The sequence below is a fragment of the Anoplophora glabripennis genome, unplaced genomic scaffold (assembly GCF_000390285.2).
Source record: "Anoplophora glabripennis isolate ALB-LARVAE unplaced genomic scaffold, Agla_2.0 scaffold11, whole genome shotgun sequence".
Classification (NCBI taxonomy): Eukaryota; Metazoa; Arthropoda; class Insecta; order Coleoptera; family Cerambycidae; genus Anoplophora; species Anoplophora glabripennis.
In genome coordinates, this window is record NW_019416496.1 from 2,063,560 (window position 1) to 2,082,173 (window position 18,614).

At 32.2% G+C, this 18,614-nt stretch overlaps 1 protein-coding gene across 1 annotated transcript in view; it reads left to right on the plus strand.

Annotated features, from left to right (window-relative positions):
* Positions 1 to 4,215: 4,215 nt before the first annotated feature.
* The window catches only part of LOC108907988 (phosphoribosylformylglycinamidine synthase), a 31,507-nt gene continuing 17,108 nt past the window's right edge, over positions 4,216 to 18,614 (plus strand). Inside the window, exons 1-5 of the mRNA XM_018711880.2 lie at positions 4,216 to 5,054; positions 8,302 to 8,555; positions 11,572 to 11,955; positions 14,431 to 14,829; positions 14,887 to 15,140. Of these exons, the coding sequence (XP_018567396.1) occupies positions 4,216 to 5,054; positions 8,302 to 8,555; positions 11,572 to 11,955; positions 14,431 to 14,829; positions 14,887 to 15,140 (2,130 nt within the window). The remainder of the gene's footprint in view (positions 5,055 to 8,301; positions 8,556 to 11,571; positions 11,956 to 14,430; positions 14,830 to 14,886; positions 15,141 to 18,614) is intronic.

Consider the following 18,614-nt stretch of genomic DNA (forward strand, 5'->3'; position numbering starts at 1 on the left):
ATACATTTCTACCACCTGCACGTTTAGTTCGACCAGACCTATATATGGGTATGGCTAAATAAATATGGGAACAAGTTTTTCAAATATTTCAATGCCGAGTTGCTGCTTAGCGACCGAGCCTGGTACATACCTTGAAATTATAAATGATAAATTTGTACTACACACGGTTCACGGTTTCATCTTGAGGCAAGAATTCAGAATGCACAATTCCATTCAAGTCGAAAGAAACAGTGATCATCACTTTGACATTGGTTCGACAATGACGTGCTTTCTTAGGGTGTTGAGATCCTCTGCCAATCCATTGTGATGATTGACAACTTTTCTCTCAATGTCCTAGCCGTAAACCCAGCTTTCGTCTGCCGTTATGGTCACTCGTCGTCATTGGATTGTTCAAGGAGTTGCCGACACAATTTTCTTCTTTTGTTATCCAATTAAGATGCTAACCTCCTCTGTAATTTCTCTGGCAGTCATTCAGAGATTTGCACGCACCAGATCATTGACTTTCTGAACGTGGGAGTTATCAATTGAAGTCGAAGACCTTCCTGGTCGAGGATCATCTTCGATTGACTGACGGCTACTTTTAAATCGTAAACACCATTCATAACATTGCACACGACCCAGAGGTTCATCTCCGTAAGCTTGTTTCGAAGGCTGATACGTTTCCGTGAAAGTTTTCCCCAATTTCATGGAAAATTTTACGTTGCACAGTTGGTTGTTCCAGAAAATCGCACATTTCAAAAATCGTCATTAACTCTCAAACACATTGCACTCAAATAACAATATCATGAAGACTAAATGAGATATAAACCACAGACAAAATAGCTATATATTGTGTGTGTATCAACAATCCAAGAATAAGTGGTTACAGAGAAGATTATGCGCAACGCAATGCTGCCAACCGCACATCACTAAATATCTCCATTAGCGCGTACATAATTTTCTGAACAGACCTCGTACCTAATAATGTTATAGCTACGAATGGTCACTGCTACTTAATAATAAGTGACTATTACCATTTCTCGACATAGGACTTTTATTTTTATTTTTTATATCCAGGTTTAGTATGTAGGATTGAGTAGATATTTCATATTGTAAAATTATTCACTTAGAAATTCAACAAATGTAATTACGTTGAATCCTTTAAACATATGTAATAATATTTTAATTTAGATTAAGAATGTTGTCCATAGATACCTAAATATTTATAAAAGCATTAAATTATTATAGATACACACCGTGTCCACCTAGTGCGCGTAAATCCAAAGATATAATTTAATTTTTTTTTCTACAGAGGTGCCTACTTTCCCGAGCTGCATAAAATGAAAATATATTTGCACATACAGGGTATTTAGTTTTTCCTGGACATGTACCAACTTAATTTTTTTAAATGGAAATCTATATATTTTTTATGGCATTATCGAATTCTACGTGGAAAATTAAGGAGACTTTTTGTTATGATCCGTATTAAAATATTGATAGTTTTCGAGATAATCGACTTTTAATTTTTTCTTATGTTTCGTCACTTCTAGTAGTTGACATAATTATGATTGTATGACAGCCAGAAATTATTTTTTTTTCAGGAACTGTAGAGTGAAGATGGCTATTTCAAAAAACGTATCAAAAGTTGATCTGCAATATACAGGGGGCAAAAAAAAATCGTGCCAAACCTGATAATTTAAAATTTGAAAAATCTCGACTTTTTCAAATAGAACATCCTATGTTTTATGATTTCATTAGATGCCTTTCTGTAGACCCTGCAATTTTTTAATAGATTTCCCTATACCTAAGTTGCGTAGTTTTTACAAAAAAAAAAAAACATTTTTATGTAAAATTCCGGATTTGCGTCCGTTTCTTTGTCGGGAAAAATATTGTAAAGGTATTTATTTTTATTAAATTTATTAGTTGTCTAGCTACACTATTTAAAATAAAAATTAATAACTGAAAACAAACTTGACAAATAAAATATTGAAGAAGTTTCATCCGTATCATATTGAAAATCAAGCACTGTTACCGTAGTTTGGAAAGTTATTAGTGAAATTGGAGATTAAAAAATTTTTATGAAGAGAATTTTGAAAAAAGGATACTCATAGTCGCAAGCTAACTTAAAATAAATACTCGTACAATATTTTTCCCGACAAAGGAACGGACGCAAATCCGGTATTTTACATAAAAATGTTTTTTTTTTGCAAAAACTACGCAACTTAGGCATACGGAAAGCTATTAAAAAATTGTACGGTCTACAGAAAGGCATCTAATGAAATCATAAAACACAGGGTGTTCTATTTGAAAAAGTCGAGATTTTTCAAATTTTAAATTATCAAATTTGGCACGATTTTTTTTTACCCCTGTATATCGTAGGTCAACTTTTGATACGTTTTTTGAAAGAGCCATCTTCACTCTACAGTTCCTGAAAAAAAATAATTTCTAGCTGTCATACAATCATAATTATGTCAATTAACTATCAATATTTTAATACGGATCGTAACACAAAGTCCCGTTAATTTTTCACGTAGAATTCGATAATGCCATAAAAAATATAGGTTTCCATTTAAAAAAATTAAGTTGGTACCTGCCCAGGAAAAACTGAACACCCTGTATATGCAAATATATTTCCATTTTGTGCAGCTCATGAAAGTGGACAACTCTGGTAAAAAAAAAATAAGTTATATCTTTTATTAACCTAGATATTGGACTTACGCGCACTAGGTGGACACGGTGTATAGTACACTTTTATGTGGATATACTGTTATTGTTAATAAATAAATTTATCGTCTTACTTAGAAGAAAATAAACCGATTTAGATCGTTATCTTATTTTTCTTCAATAAAAAGTTAAGATTAAAAAAAGTATATTTAATTTTTGTAAGATAACTTCATCACTTTTATACTTTTATTTATTGCGATGAAATTTGGTTTGGTTTTTCGGGTAGTCAAGAAGTTAGTTAGAAACATTACATGCCTCTTCGTCTTCAAACCTACCGCTGGTAAGGTTCCCGACAGGAAGATAAGCACTACTTCTGAGTAACCTGGTTCAAGTTTTATGTATTTAGGTAAAACTTTTGTAGGTACGTGAAATTATAAAACATGTTCCGACAGCGAAAATGAAAATGTTGGTCTCGAAACAGCAGATGCTAAGGTCGGTTATGTATACAAAATCAAAAAGGAAGGCTTAATCTTGAAGCTACATAAGTTTCTTTTGGAAACTGATGTAATCGTGGACCAGCAGTCCCGCCAATAACTCAAGTGGCACTACCTGGACCATCTGTAGCGATGTAGAAAGTTCAAATGTATTTTAAGAGAGCTGAAATTAGTAATATTGTACAACTTATCCTGTCCTGATGACATACTTTATGCATGATGTCATATTCGACTATTTATCTATTCGAATAGTTAAATTATTCGAATATTAAAATAGTTAAATTAAGCGAATAATTCGAATGTTCGAATAGTTAAATTATTCGAATAACTCGAATAGTCAAATTATTCGAATAGTTACATTTACACTTATTTGAATTTATAGACAGTAGTAATTCGAATATTCGAATTATTCGAATATGATTTCCTGCACTAGTATGAAGTAAGAAAGAGTAGCAACTCTTTCCTAATCTTCAGATTTTTAAAAATTTTTTTATGACTTTCAGTCCCCTTGGTGCTGGATTTTTAGCGTTACAATATACGTAGAACCAGTGACTATGAAAAGAATTCTTTTTATAGTCACTGGTAGTTCCTAACTACCTACATAAAAATCAAAGTTTACTCTGTCAGTATTAGCAGTATTAGCACACCTTAATATCGTGACGCTTGGTCGAATTCAAATGTGCATTTGCTTGCTTGGTGAATGTAACATGGAACGGGGCATGATCGCCGAACGGAGACTACCTACGATTGTGACAATACCATAAAACACTAGCTTAGAGCTTAGAAAAATATAGAATGGAATGTAAATATACCGGAAAGTTGAATATGAAATCAACCATGAAATGAAAAGAGAGAACGGAACGAACTGAGATTGAGTGGGAGAAGATCGACAAAAAATAGAAAGAAAGCAACAAATTTACAAATTAAAATTAAATGTGAAATGGTAACTCGATGAAGATAACCTTATTGCAAGCATGAACTTTACTATCTCGTTATAGTTAATCTCATACATTTTTGAGTTATAAATTTAAACATTTGTTTTAGTCCTAGCTATTAAGTTGTAGTGTATGTATAAACAATGAGCACGGACAGCAGTATTGTGAGGTTATATAGATCTCCAGGATGCACAACTGCAAAGAAATTTGAAATTCTTAGTAAACTACAACTAAATACTTCATATTTGATAGACGTGAAGACAGAAATATGCTTTCATATAGAAATCACGAAGCCTTTAATTCAAAAAGAAAAAGAAATTTTGAAATGGGTGCTACAAGATCCACTTCATCCTGAAAATCTGTCCGAGAAGGCAACTCTACAACAAGCAAAGGATAGTATATTAATTGAAGTGGGGCCACGATTTAATTTTTCCACTTCAAATTCTACCAATGCTGTGTCCATTTGCAAAAGTCTGGGTTTAACGCAAGTTGTAAGATTAGAAGTATCGAGAAGATATTTGCTAGTTTTTCAAGATGTTAGCAAAGTTACTAAACAAATAGAAGATAATCTAGTTTCTCTATTACATGATCGTATGACTGAATGTAGATACACGTCACAAAATATCCCCAAAAAAAGCTTTAATGAAAAACTGGTGAAAAAAGAAGACTTGCGTGATATTGACGTTTTAGGCAGAGGTGTCGATGCACTGAAAGAAATCGATGAGGAACTAGGATTAGCTTTTGATGAAGCCGATTTAGTATATTATACAAATCTATTTAAAACTGTCTTAAAGCGGAATCCTACAAACGTAGAGTGCTTTGATCTCGCACAGTCAAATAGTGAACATAGTAGGCATTGGTTTTTCAAGGGAAAAATGATTGTTGATGGAGTGGAATATGAAGAATCCTTGATCGATATAATTGTAAATACTCAGAAACACACAAACCCAAATAATGTTATTAAATTTAGTGATAATAGCAGGTAAGATGTTTTATTCCTACTTATTTTTAAGTCTTATGATTTTTAAGTTACCTAATTTAATAACCTCTTCACAGACGTGGAGATAATAATTAATAATTGAAATTAAAAAAATCGGACTTTATGTTTCAATCATTACTAGGTACCTACCTAATATTCTACTTAAATTGTTCTTAATCATAAAATAATTATATAAGAAGAAAGTTGTAGCCTTGTTGATATAAGGCTTAGGAAATTTTTATTTTACGATGTTTTAATCTTCACAAAATTGTCTTTGACATTCAACACATTCAAGATCATTCTATTTGTTCTATGTTATTGATAAACATACTATTTATACAGATAACAGTTTAATTTTTATCTGTTTGAAATAATATTATTTTCTTGTAGGTATAGAAAAACAAAGAATCTTACTGCTCGTTTCTCTCATTTTTACATTTATACTTATGTTATTTATTTTTAAAACTGTTTAAAATATGATAAGAAATCGATTTATCGTATTTAATTAATCGTCTGTCTGCTAGATTAAAATAATACATGTAATAAAATTTATTGCATTTTTGGAATATTCTTACATTTCATATTTTCAATTAATTATACAGGGTGTCCCAATATTCTACAGGCTCTGCGGTGAAAATAAAATGACCTAGCTAAATTTACCTCTAGCTTTACCTCTATCCAAAATTGCTCCATTTAGCCAGTAGAAGAAATTTTTACAGAAAGAAAAAATGTCCCTTATTTATCTCACTAATACAAGGGAATCTCGACAGGAACTGATGTTATTAGTGAAAAATGATATATTTGGTTAGGGGTTGGATAATTGTTTCTGTTTCGAAAAGTTAATTACCTCGGTTCCTATTCCAAAAGGGCAATCCAAAAAGTGACATTTAAACACAACTGCTAGCTTAAAATAATAAAATAAATCTATTATTTTTTGCCAATTTTGACTAGGTACTTCTAGCAGGTAAACATAGTAACTTTGGTGGAAATGAAGTTTAGCTATTTAAATTGACTTATTTTGACTTTAAGAAACCTTAGTAGATCTGTAATAATTTTTGATTTAAAACTTTTTTGTTTAATAAACCTCTACCAACCCCCAAATTCCTTTAGACTTTTCCTCTAAATTTTTTGAGATTGTCTAAAACAGATTTTACATTTAATAAATTGACCTAGAAATTAGAAATAGTGAAGAGTTCACAGTATTTGTTGCACTTCTTTTAATCGTTACTATAAAATAAATTAGCCAACTTATTAATCAATTTTAACTTTTAGAATAAAAATCAATAATCACAATAACAGCAAACCACCAACCATAATAGACTTATAATTTACGTCAGAATAACAACCGCAATAATCTATTTAATATGTAAAATAGAAATTGTGTATCAAAATTGGCTAATAAATTTTTTTGTAATGAAACTTGAAAATTTTCCTAATTTGTGTATCGTCAGTGTATGGAGATAAAAAACAAAAACAACTTCATCAATTTCTTGATCAACTTGATGTTAAATCGAGTATTATACTTAAAGGACCCCGCACAAATCTTATGGAAATTGGGTCCCGGTCAAATTCGCTGAATTTTTGATATGTGATAGAGTTCATCATACTGGTCAATTGTCTCAATGGCCACAAAGCTCAAAAATGGATAGATTGGCCGGTACAGAGTTTAAAGCTCCGAATATCCTCCACGGATTTATGTATATGTGCACTGTGTATAGACTTGAAATAGCCTATTTCATTTTTTTTATTATCTAGGTTTATATTTTTGAGGTTGCTGAATTCAGATCTGTTGTTAGATTTTCAAAATTGACAGTTGGCAGCTGTCAACTAGCTGTCAATTTGCTATAATAAAGCCAGAAACTTGTTTTTTTATGATTTATTTTTTTTTTTTTTTAGTTCGATAAGTTCAAAGACGATATCAAATCAATAACAATGACTATCGGCAGCTGTCATTTAGCTGTCAACAATTCTTCAAAGTCCGGTAATAAAGTCAAAAAATTATTTTTTGTTTATAACTTCAAGTTTTTTAGATAAGTGAATATAAATATGATATAAAATTATGTAGTCATCAGCTTACAGCTGTCAACAAGCTGTCAACTAACTGTCAAAATGCAATAATAGAGCAAGTAACTTATTTTTTGTGCTTAACTTTGTGGATAAGAAATCAAACATGATATAAGTTTATGACATCACTTTTGAACTCAGTGATCTAAGCAACTTAAAGCTTTTTAAAAAAAGTAACTTTTTGACTTTATTATTGCATTTTGACAGTTAGTTGACAGCTTGTTGACAGCTGTAAGCTGATGACTACATAATTTTATATCATATTTATATTCACTTATCTAAAAAACTTGAAGTTATAAACAAAAAATAATTTTTTGACTTTATTACCGGACTTTGAAGAATTGTTGACAGCTAAATGACAGCTGCCGATAGTCATTGTTATTGATTTGATATCGTCTTTGAACTTATCGAACTAAAAAAAAAGAAAGATAAAACATAAAAAAACAAGTTTTTGGCTTTATTATAGCACATTGACAGCTATTTGACAGCTGCCAACTGTCAATTTTGAAAATCTAACAACAGATCTGAATTCAGCAACCTCAAAAATATAAACCTAGATAATAAAAAAAATGAAATAGGCTATTTCAAAAGTCTATACACACTGCGCATATACATAAATCCGTGGAGGATATTCGGAGCTTTAAAGCTCTGTACCGGCCAAACTATCCATTTTTGAGCTTTGTGGCCATTGAGACAATTGACCAGTATGATGAACTCTATCACATATCAAAAATTCAGCGAATTTGACCGGGACCCAATTTCCATAAGATTTGTGCGGGGTCCTTTAGTACTTATAGGAAATATAAAATTAACTAAAATCATTTGCTCTTTATTAGTTTCCTCGTTTAAGCTATACATTGCTAGTTCTTTGGTAAATTGACTGATTTGGATTGCCCAGTAATAAAGTTAGAATAATTTTTTAAAAATATGTTTTATCAAAGTATACCTATTTAAAATAATTATTTTTGAATCTGCATATAAAAACTATTAACTATTAAAAGAATGTACTATGTTCCAAAATTTGCATTATACAAACCTCAATTCTAAGCCCCTAACAAACTTCCATTAAATTTCTTTTTCCAATATCTATGTTCTTTTAATGTTTGGTTGTCCATCTGCCTTGCCTAAATTACCTACACTGTTGACCTCATCATACAGTGAAAAAAATTATTCTTTTTTTTTGTAGTGCCATTAAAGGTTATATTCATCGCAGTCTACGTCCAATCACGTCAGGCTCTGTTAGTGAACTTAAACAGGTACCCACTGAATCTCATCTGATTTTTACAGCTGAGACCCATAACTTCCCCACCGGTGTAGCTCCATTTAGTGGGGCTACTACCGGGACCGGTGGACGCATAAGGGATGTACAGAGTGTTGGAAGGGGTGGATATTGTATTGCAGGTACTGCGGGATATTCTGTAGGAAATCTGCACATTCCAGGTATTTTTTTCAATAATGTAATAATAATCCACCTTGATTTTAGTAATGCTGTAAAATTCCTTAACAATATTTTATGAAAACTATTGAATTTGGAAAATATCTTCTTAGCATATATTAAAACCTTATACCTATGTATTAAAAATACTTTTTTGAAGTGAAATCAGTTATTAGAAATGTCAGATATTCAGAAATATTTCAAATATACATTTCCCAATTCCCAGTGATATAAAGACAGTTGATTAAAAATATGTATAAAATATATGATGTACTAATACTCCTAATTTTCTATATTTCGTAATATTAATTATCGTCATGATAAAGTCATTTTGCAATACTCTGTAAATTCTTCTTCGAAAATAGCAGTTTCATCACTTGCAAAGTGATAAGAGCAAATAACATCTATTAGAGTTTGCTGGGGGTATCTTTGTGTAGTAATTTTATAAAATCGATTGTGAAACCATTTATTTGTTAATATTTGCTAATTATTATAATATATGACGTTTGATGCTCTGTATGTTTGTTTCTTGTTAAAAAAATTAGTTCAGATTATCAATTAGTATAACTTTAAGATTAATTTGTAGAATATAAAAATAAAATACTGGGGTGATATACTTGGCGACCCAAATAATATTTTGTCACCCATATAGCTTGTTTGGGACACTTTCTTTGCTTATTTAAGTTTAAAATTATATTTTGAATACATTTGTACTATTTTAGCTTAAGTTTATCTTGCTAAGCTAAAATTTTTATTGTTTTTATTCGTATAAATTTTTCTGATTTTTTGTTTAAAGGGGAAACCACATTAGGCTGATTTCAGGCGCTTTTTATGAATTTTTTTGAGTGGGACAAATTGATTGATTGAAACTTTGATATTATTTTATCAATATTTTGAACCACATTTACAAATTCTTTCAAGTCACTTGTGATGAAAAGTTATGGGCTATTGTCCACCAAAGGTTGTCGTCCAAGTTGGTTTTTCACGGGAAATGTGGAGCTCGCAATTTTGATCTGAAAGTAAAATGATTGTTTTACTTTAATTTAACATGTTTTCTAAGAATATGAACCTCATTGCAGGTAAAAATTGTGAAAATTGAAGATATGACATGTGTTTGAAAAAAATGTATCGATTTTCACCATCTTTTTTCAATTATTTTCACTTCTTATAAAAAAAAAACACCCTTACGTTATGGTATCATTTCAATTGTGGATTTATATTCTTTTTAACTTCATAAAGAATCGCGCTTTCAATTTTCGTAAGGATCGGTTCATAACTTTTTGAGCTAGAACTGCCGTGAATAAAAAATGTCGTTTTCAAAAAAAGGTATCGATTTTCACCATCTTTTTTCACTTATTTTCACTTTATAAAAAAAACATCCTTAACATTATGGTATCCCAATTGTTGCTTCATGTTCTTTTTAATTTCATAAATAAACACACTTTCAATTTTCGTAACGGTTCATAACTTTTTGAGCTAGAATTCCCATAAATAAAATTGTCGTTTTGAGAAAAACGCGTTTTCCGCGAAGATTTCCGAAAACTAGAAATTTCAGAAAGTTGTCAATAATATAGAGTGCTTTCTGATCAATCAGCGATTCCAGCACCATATAACAGTCCTTTTTGTTCCTCATATGCATCATTCTGAGCTTGCATTTGTTCAATTCTTGCTTAATATGTGACTAGACTACCTGAACAAGCCCTCCGCCCTATCTGCTGAGCGCCGAGCCTCGACCCGATGGGCATTTAGTTTTAGGCTCATAAAATCGGAACGAGTAAGAATTTTGGTTTGAAATTTTGGCAGCGTATTCTTGGATAGTTATACTAACAATTTATGCAATGAAAAGAAACACAATTTTTTTGAGTCTCCTAATGTGGTTTCCCCCCTTAAGTATACAAAGATATAACATATGTCTTGGATTAAAAAAAAAACATATTTAAGTACATATTTAATAAATAAACGCATAATATAAACATGCAAATATATTAAAATTTTTTTTATTAAATATATAAATTAAGATATACTGACATAAAACGTAAAGTTTTTGTCATTTGCTTAAAATTTGATTTCTCTATTTTAATCAGTTTTATCAATAAAATGTCTTTTTTATTAAGTTTAGACCAGTGCTATTGTTATTCTGGTAAAACTGGTGTTATTAAACTGGTAAAGCTGGTATTATTAAACTGGTAAAACTCGAGTTTACTGTTTTGTCTGTTGTAAAACCACATTTTATTCATAAAGCTTTGAAAAAATGTTTTCTTTAATCAAGTTTATTTCAAAGGTAAAATAACGCTTTATTTCTTTATTTAATTGTTATACCCATTGCCGATGTGGTTATATTAAATAAAAAATATGCAAATTATTTTAGCATGAGAACAAAAAGTGGTGAATAATTTTATTGACAAAACCACAATCTGATATTCTACCTGATAGTCTAAATGGATAAATAAAAGTTTGAATTGTTTACTTTCGTGAAATAAATGAACTAAAATAGCATAAGGCTGTTTGAAATATAGGCAAAATAAGCAACAAATAAAAAAAATAATGGTAGAAAATGATTTGGTTTAAAATTATTTTTTTTTTTAACTATTCTATTCACATCAAACACAGTTCCAGCCATTTAATAATAATAATAATAATAATAATAATAATAATAATAATACATTTATTGCAAAAAAGAAGTATAAACAACATTTTTACAAAAGGAAGGTGTATCAACAAAGTTGATTTACAACACCTCCTGTGTCAAAGAGAACAGATTAAAAACAAACAAATACAATAAATAAGCAATAAAAAAAGGACAAGAGTGAATACAAAACACTATTGGATATAGTTAAAACCTACATACATCAAAATTCATATAAATTTTTTCATTCCTTTAAATTAAATAAATTTTTAATAACGAAATATTTTCCTGTCAGTGCATCTTTTTGGTAAATTAAATTACATGTCAAATTTTTTGTTACTTGTTACTATCCAATAGTAATTCTATTTTATTTGGATTAATTAAAATTTTTCCAGGATACGATTTACCGTGGGAAGATAAATCATTTGAATACCCGTTAAACTTTGCGCCCCCTTTAGAGATTCTCGTAGAGGCTAGTAACGGAGCCTCTGATTATGGGAACAAATTCGGCGAACCCCTTATCTCTGGTTTTGTGAGAACTTTTGGACTGATCGATGCGAGCCAAGGAAGACGAGAATGGATAAAACCAATCATGTTTAGCGGAGGCATCGGCAGTATGGAAGCCGAGATGACAGAAAAGCTTAAACCTCAAGTGGGCCATCAAATTATTAAGATCGGTGGTCCAGTGTACAGGATTGGTGTTGGGGGAGGATCTGCTAGTTCTGTAGAGGTTCAAGGTGATAATAAGGTGGAGCTGGACTTCAATGCTGTGCAGAGAGGTAGGTGTAGGTATATTATACATTAGAATCTTGGAGTGGGATAAAACGTTCGAACCTAGTCCAAAATTAGTGAGGAAGAAATAGACAAATCATTATATTGGTGTTTTTATATTGATTTTTTTTTTATTGTCATAGAAAGCAGCAAAGTTTCTTCAAAATCATCATCTTTTTATAATATCCATTTTATCTTTAATTTTAAGGATGTGTTAGCTGGATATATTGACCAATGAATTATAAAATAATACTAAGTTAATCGTAAAATAGTAAATGAAAAGATATTATACACATTTTTTGAAAGGTTTAACAGAAATATCTACAAATATTGAAACTCTTAATCCAAAATAAACTCCATATCTGAACTATAGTAGGATCATATTCGATGCAAAGTAATAAATCATTGCCTGTCAAGAGATCCAGTGCCATACGCTTTTAAGGGTTTTAGAAATTGAATAATTTCTTTATACATTATGAAGGGGCAAAGGGATCCATTCACGTCTGGCACCCTTGTTCCTACAAAAATTCCTTTATTCGCATAAACTATTTATTTTAAATGTAATTTATTATAAATCTAATTTGTTTTTTAAATTCCACATCTGTACTACATTTTAATTCTGTACGCGCCACTGTTTACTTGTTTTTTGGAGGCAGTCTCTGTTTTATGACCAAGCTCGCCATGTTAGTATTTGTTGTATAATCGACCACTTCGTACACTCGATGCACCTGGGCGACTACAGCTACTACCTGAACACAGTGCGCATGCAGCGGTATTTCAGATTTTACATTCAATTTCATTTTAAATTTGAAATAGTTCATCTTACGCCTCCTAAAAATGATGACACAATTTTCCTTTGATAAAAGACCGACAACTATTTACTTTGCATCGAATATGATCCTACTATATTTTAAAATACATTCCCTTGAAAAAGTATCTGGAATTTGTCAATAAAACACAATATATTCAATTAATCATCAAAATTTATTTTGTCTCCTCCAAAATAGCCTACATTTGGAGCAAAACACTTTTTTCAACAAACAGCTCAGTTGTCGAAACACTTTTTAAATGCATATTCTGATATGGGCTTCAACTCTTTCAGCAATTTTTGTTTTCTGGCTTCTGTCGACTCGAAACGTATTCCCGAAGTGGTAATTTGAGTTTGGGAAAAAGGAAAAGTCAGCCGAGGTCATATTTGGCGAATATGGTGGCTACTGGAGGCCATTCCTTGAGCTTTTGGTAAAAAATTAATTCACAATTATCGCTTTGATTGATGATGCAAAATCCAAGAATTATCCTTCCATAAATCTGGTCTTTTGTGGCCGATACTATCAAATGACTCATAACGCCCAGTCTTTGTTGATTGTTTCTCCATCCGGAAGAAATTCTGTGTGGATAACACCACAATAGTCAAAGAAAACGGTCACCATTACTTTGATTTTTGATCGACTTTGACGTGATTTTTTTGATTTTGGTCATTAGAATGGCCAATCCGAAGATTCAGAAACCTGCTTTCAATGCTCTTTCTGAAGAAAATTCAGCTCTTTTGGAACCAGCCGTGCTGCGACACTTTTCATATCCAAAACATCAGCTAAAATGGTGCGAACTAATTCCTGAGATATAGTTAGTTGATATGTCAGCTCTCTCAATTATAATGACGATTTGTAAGCACCATTTCCCTTCACCTTATCGATCTTTTCTTCATTTTAAGACGTTGAAGGACAATCGAAACATGGCAAATCTTCAACCATTTCTTGACCATGATTAAATGTTTTGTACCATTCGTATGCTTGAGTTTACGATAAAACTGAAATACCATATCTGTGTCATGTCTTTCCCAACATTTTTAATAACTCAGCACGAGAAATTCCATTGGTAGCACAAAATTTTAGGAAAACTCTGGTCAGTAACATTATCCATAAGAAAAGTCATGGAACATGCTTTAGGTGATCTAACAAAATTAACAGCTGTAAACAAACTACTTGACAGATCGCGCTCAAACTTCGCGTTAAAGTAGAGTACAGTGTTACCAACTTTCCGTCAAAAAAGAAATTTAAATCTACTTTACCCTAAATTTTTAACTAAATTCTGGATACTTTTTTGATAGAATGTATTATGGTTAATAGAATGTACCGCAGATTATTGGGTTAGCCACTTTCACTCCTTACTACTGTATCTATTTTCAAAATAATCCATTAATTTTGCCCAATTAAAAAAAAATACACTGAATCCTAAATGAACCGACACAGGACAAATGCTAATAAGGTACCTCAAAATAAAGTACAAAATCCATCAATTAAATTTTAATGGTCTCATATTTACATTTTATCAAAAATCAAAGTATCGGGCCTATAGAAATAAAATAAATTCATCTTAGTATTCAGGGAAACACGTACTATTCTAAAAAACTGCCCGGCCGCTTAATGTAACACCCTGTATAAAACGACCTCACCCTATTCGTATTGTGTGTGATTGTCTTTTAGGTGACGCTGAAATGGAGCAAAAACTAAATAGGGTTGTTAGAGCTTGCTTAGAAATGGGCAAGAAGAACCCGATTGTCAGCATTCATGATCAAGGAGCAGGAGGTAATGGCAACGTTTTAAAAGAACTGGTAGAACCTGCCGGGGGTATAATTTACACCAACAAATTTGAATTGGGTGATCCGACCATAAATATTCTTGAACTGTGGGGAGCGGAATATCAAGAGAATAATGCCTTGTTATGTAGAAAGGAAGATCTGGAAATACTGTCGGCTATTTGCAAAAGGGAGAGGTGTCCGATTAATGTTGTCGGTGAGGTGACTGGTACAGGGCGTGTTGTTCTAACGCTGGATGAAACGGCCAAGGTTACTCCTTTTAACTTGGAACTGGAATACGTCTTAGGTTAGTTTGATCGTACGTTTAAGTTATCCCAACAGTTGATATGTTGAGTATTTTTAGGGAAAATGCCACGTAAGATTTTCAAACTCGAAAGGAAGACGCAATTGTACAAAGAACTCAAGTTTCCCAAAGCACTATCTATTTTCCAGAGTCTTGAAAGAGTTCTGAGGTTACCTTCGGTAGGGAGTAAGAGGTATCTCACCAACAAGGTCGACAGGTGTGTTACTGGACTTGTTGCGCAGCAGCAGTGCGTAGGACCTCTGCATACTCCTCTGGCCGACGTGGCTGTTACAGCCATTTCACATTTTGGCTATGTAAGTATTATTAATCCTCAAAGATCATACTTGGGGTGGAACACCTTAAAGGTCACACTAGTGCGAATTGGGATTTTGTCTTTATGTCTTCTTTATTTGTTAACAAAAAAATAATGTAAAATTTTCCGAGAAATTGAATGATGTAATTAGTTTTGAAAAAAAAAATAATTTGTTAATAACGAATGCGATTGAAAAAAAAAACATTTTTCGAAAAATTATTTTTTTAAACATGGTATTTTTTTAATAAATAATGGCTAGAGAAAAGTAAAAACAAGGATTTTGGAGTTCAAAGTATATATTTAAGAAAAAAATACCCCATTGATAAAATGATTGATTTTACTCGTTTTCTGTAAATTGATGTTTATTTTGCAATCTTTTGCATAAAAATATTAATTTAAACAATATTATCCACAAATATTGACAAATACTTGTTACAATTAAATTATTACTGAAAAAAATGTTTGAAAAATTAGCAGTAACTAAATAACCTATTCTAATCTATTCGACACGTAAAATGAGGTGAAAAAAATCGGAAATGCGCATTTCAATTCACTTTATTTGTAGATTAAATGATATAAATTCAGTCACACTTTTGCTCACACTAAAGTCACAGTAGTGCGAATTTGCACCTATCTGACTTTTCAGACTCCAGTTTGGCTGACAATATCAGACTGAGGGAATTATTGTGGTGGGGAACCCTCGGCAGCTACTACCTGAGAAATGCCAGCTGTTCAAAGAAAATGGTGGTGCAAATTCGCACTAGTGTGACCTTTGTGGGTTATTGTAATGCGATGTTGAATAAGTTCTCACTGTTTTTTCGTCAAAGTTATTGATTTCTTTACAAAAATTAAAACCCGCGTCACTGGGATTATTGTCCATTTCTAGCTTCCATCCCACTTTTCCACTTCCACTTTTTTTCCATCTTTTTGGCAACATTTTAATTCCACGTCAGTAAAATGACACATCTCTTGAGGGTATCCAAGAATCGACTCATTTTTTGACATCTTCGTAAGGATGAAAGACCATGTACCATCGATCCGAATAAGTGATAATCGGAAGGGGCAATGTCTGGGTAATATGGTGGGTGGAATAAGCAGACTTCCAATTTAAGCAATTCTAAGTAGGTTTTTACTGGTATTGCAACATGTGGCCGAATGTTGTTATGCTGCAAAATCAGTTTGTCGTGTCTCCGCTCATATAGTGGCTGTTTTTCTTCAAACTCATCAATTGTAGTTGATAGCGATTTCCTGTGATGAACTTATTTTTTTGTGTTTCAAACATTAATCACCTTCAAAGTACTCTTCGTTAATACTAATAATTAATAATACTTAATTGGTTCAAACGTTTTTCCACTGCACGAAACACCTTTTGTTCTCGTTGTTTCCGATGCCTTCATGCCGCCTCCTTCAATTGTCTTTTCACCTCGAAAATGTCTGCAAAATGTTTTCCTCTCGGCTCCCTTATCATCCAGAGGAACAAAACTTCCACTTCCAAGTTGTCTGCAGCTAAAATGTGTTGCACTGAGTTCCACAAAAGAACAGATATTTCAGCAAGTACATCAATAGTACGCCTTCTATCCTTGTACACAAGCGCGCAAATATTTTCCTCTTTATAAGCATTGTAGACAACATATCAACTGCTTCGGATGCACTTTTACTGAGCAGAAAACAAAATTTCAATGTCGCACGCTGATTTCGAATATTTTATAAAAGAGGTCCCAAGAAAACTATTTTGGGGGCTCGCTACAGCCGTCTCAAGCTATGCTACTCAGCAGATTGACCCAGAAAGCACTCATCTAGCGGGAGAAACGCGAACTACAAGAGCGACGCGCGCAACTAATTTCGTCCGGTTATTTTTGGGTAATAAAATTAACACTGGTAATGAATTTAGTTCAAAACGTCATTAAAGAGTAATATGTGATACATCGTTAAACTTGAAAGAAAATAAGGAATCCAATTGTATAAAAATATGATTAGATTGGTGCTCGAATAAATTAAATTGATGGTTGCTAAAAAATTAAATGCTGCACTAAAAATATATCATATTCGAATAGTGGAACAAAAATAGCAAACAAAATGTATATATTTTAATTCCAAGTTAAACGGGCAAATTTGATGTGGATTGTATTTGCAGACTAGGCGGGATCTGTTTTGGTGTAGATGTTTTATATAGGGTGTTCCGAAATTCATGCAACAAAATTTGGTCACAGATTCTTAAGACAAATTTAGGGGACCCGTATTTTTTCTTTTTGCCCCTATTTCGGAGTTACAGCCCCCTGAAATCTGCCCCTAAGAAGTTTTTTTTTTATATCTCAAAACTATGTTGTACGAGAATCAATAAATTTGGTACACAGGTGTTTTATGACATGTGAAATCTCACAATGTAACACTTTTTGGCGAAAAAACCCCTTAAGACATTTTTTCGTGGGCCCCCTTGTCTTTGGAACCAGAAAAATTTGATCGCAAATTTTGATTTTTTTAAAAATTATTAGCTAGAAAGCCATTGAATTTAGAAACTTTTCTGTCTCTTTTGTTTTGTCTTTGTCTTTTTGAGGAAAATGGTGAATCACGATATGCATTCGATTACATTTTCACAGTTGTCTCCAAACATTGCGTTTTATGAAAAAAGTATAAAGAGATAAAAAGTTTCTAAATTTAATGGCTTTCTAGTAGACTAATAATTTTTAAGAAATTTAAATATGCGACCAAATTTTTTTTGGCTCCAAGACAAAGGGGCCCACGAAAAATTGTCTTAAGGGGACGTAGCACCATCAGATTCCACATGGCATAAAACCCCTGTGATTTAGTGATTTTTGTACAACAGGGTTCTGATTGTGAGATATAAAAAAAGATTATTCTTAGGGGTGGACTTCAGGGGACTGTAACTCCGAAAAAGGGGGCCACTTGGTAAAAATACAAAATACGGGTCCCCTAAATTTGTCTTAATAATCTGTGACTAAATTTTGTTGCATAAATTTCGGGACACCCTGTATAGTATCGCTAATTTTTGCTTTAATGGCTCCAAAATGATATAACAAAACATAATTTCACTATGTGCGCGCTTCTAAACTTGTGCTAAACTTATTATTAAACAAATAGTGAAAAAACTGGAAAAATTCCATTTTTTTTCTGTTTTTTCAAAACAGTTCAAAAACTTTTTAATTGTCAGTGTTGCGAAAAACAACTACTCCGAGGGCTATATGCCCCTACCGGCATTGAATTATACTCGCAACACCTAGTGCAACAGCTAGGGTCGTTCGTCAGTTTACCCACCAGGCACAGACCGGTTTCGGACTTATTAGTCCTCATCAGTGTGTCTTCCTCATCAGAGGTGAGACAACCGACGAACGAACCAGCTGTTTTGCGTCATATCATCACGACAAGAAAATACATTGTATGCAGGAGCGCAATTGGCTCTATCTGTCGTGCTGACTCCCAACTGTGCCATTCAAATGGAAATAGTAGGAAGCGACCT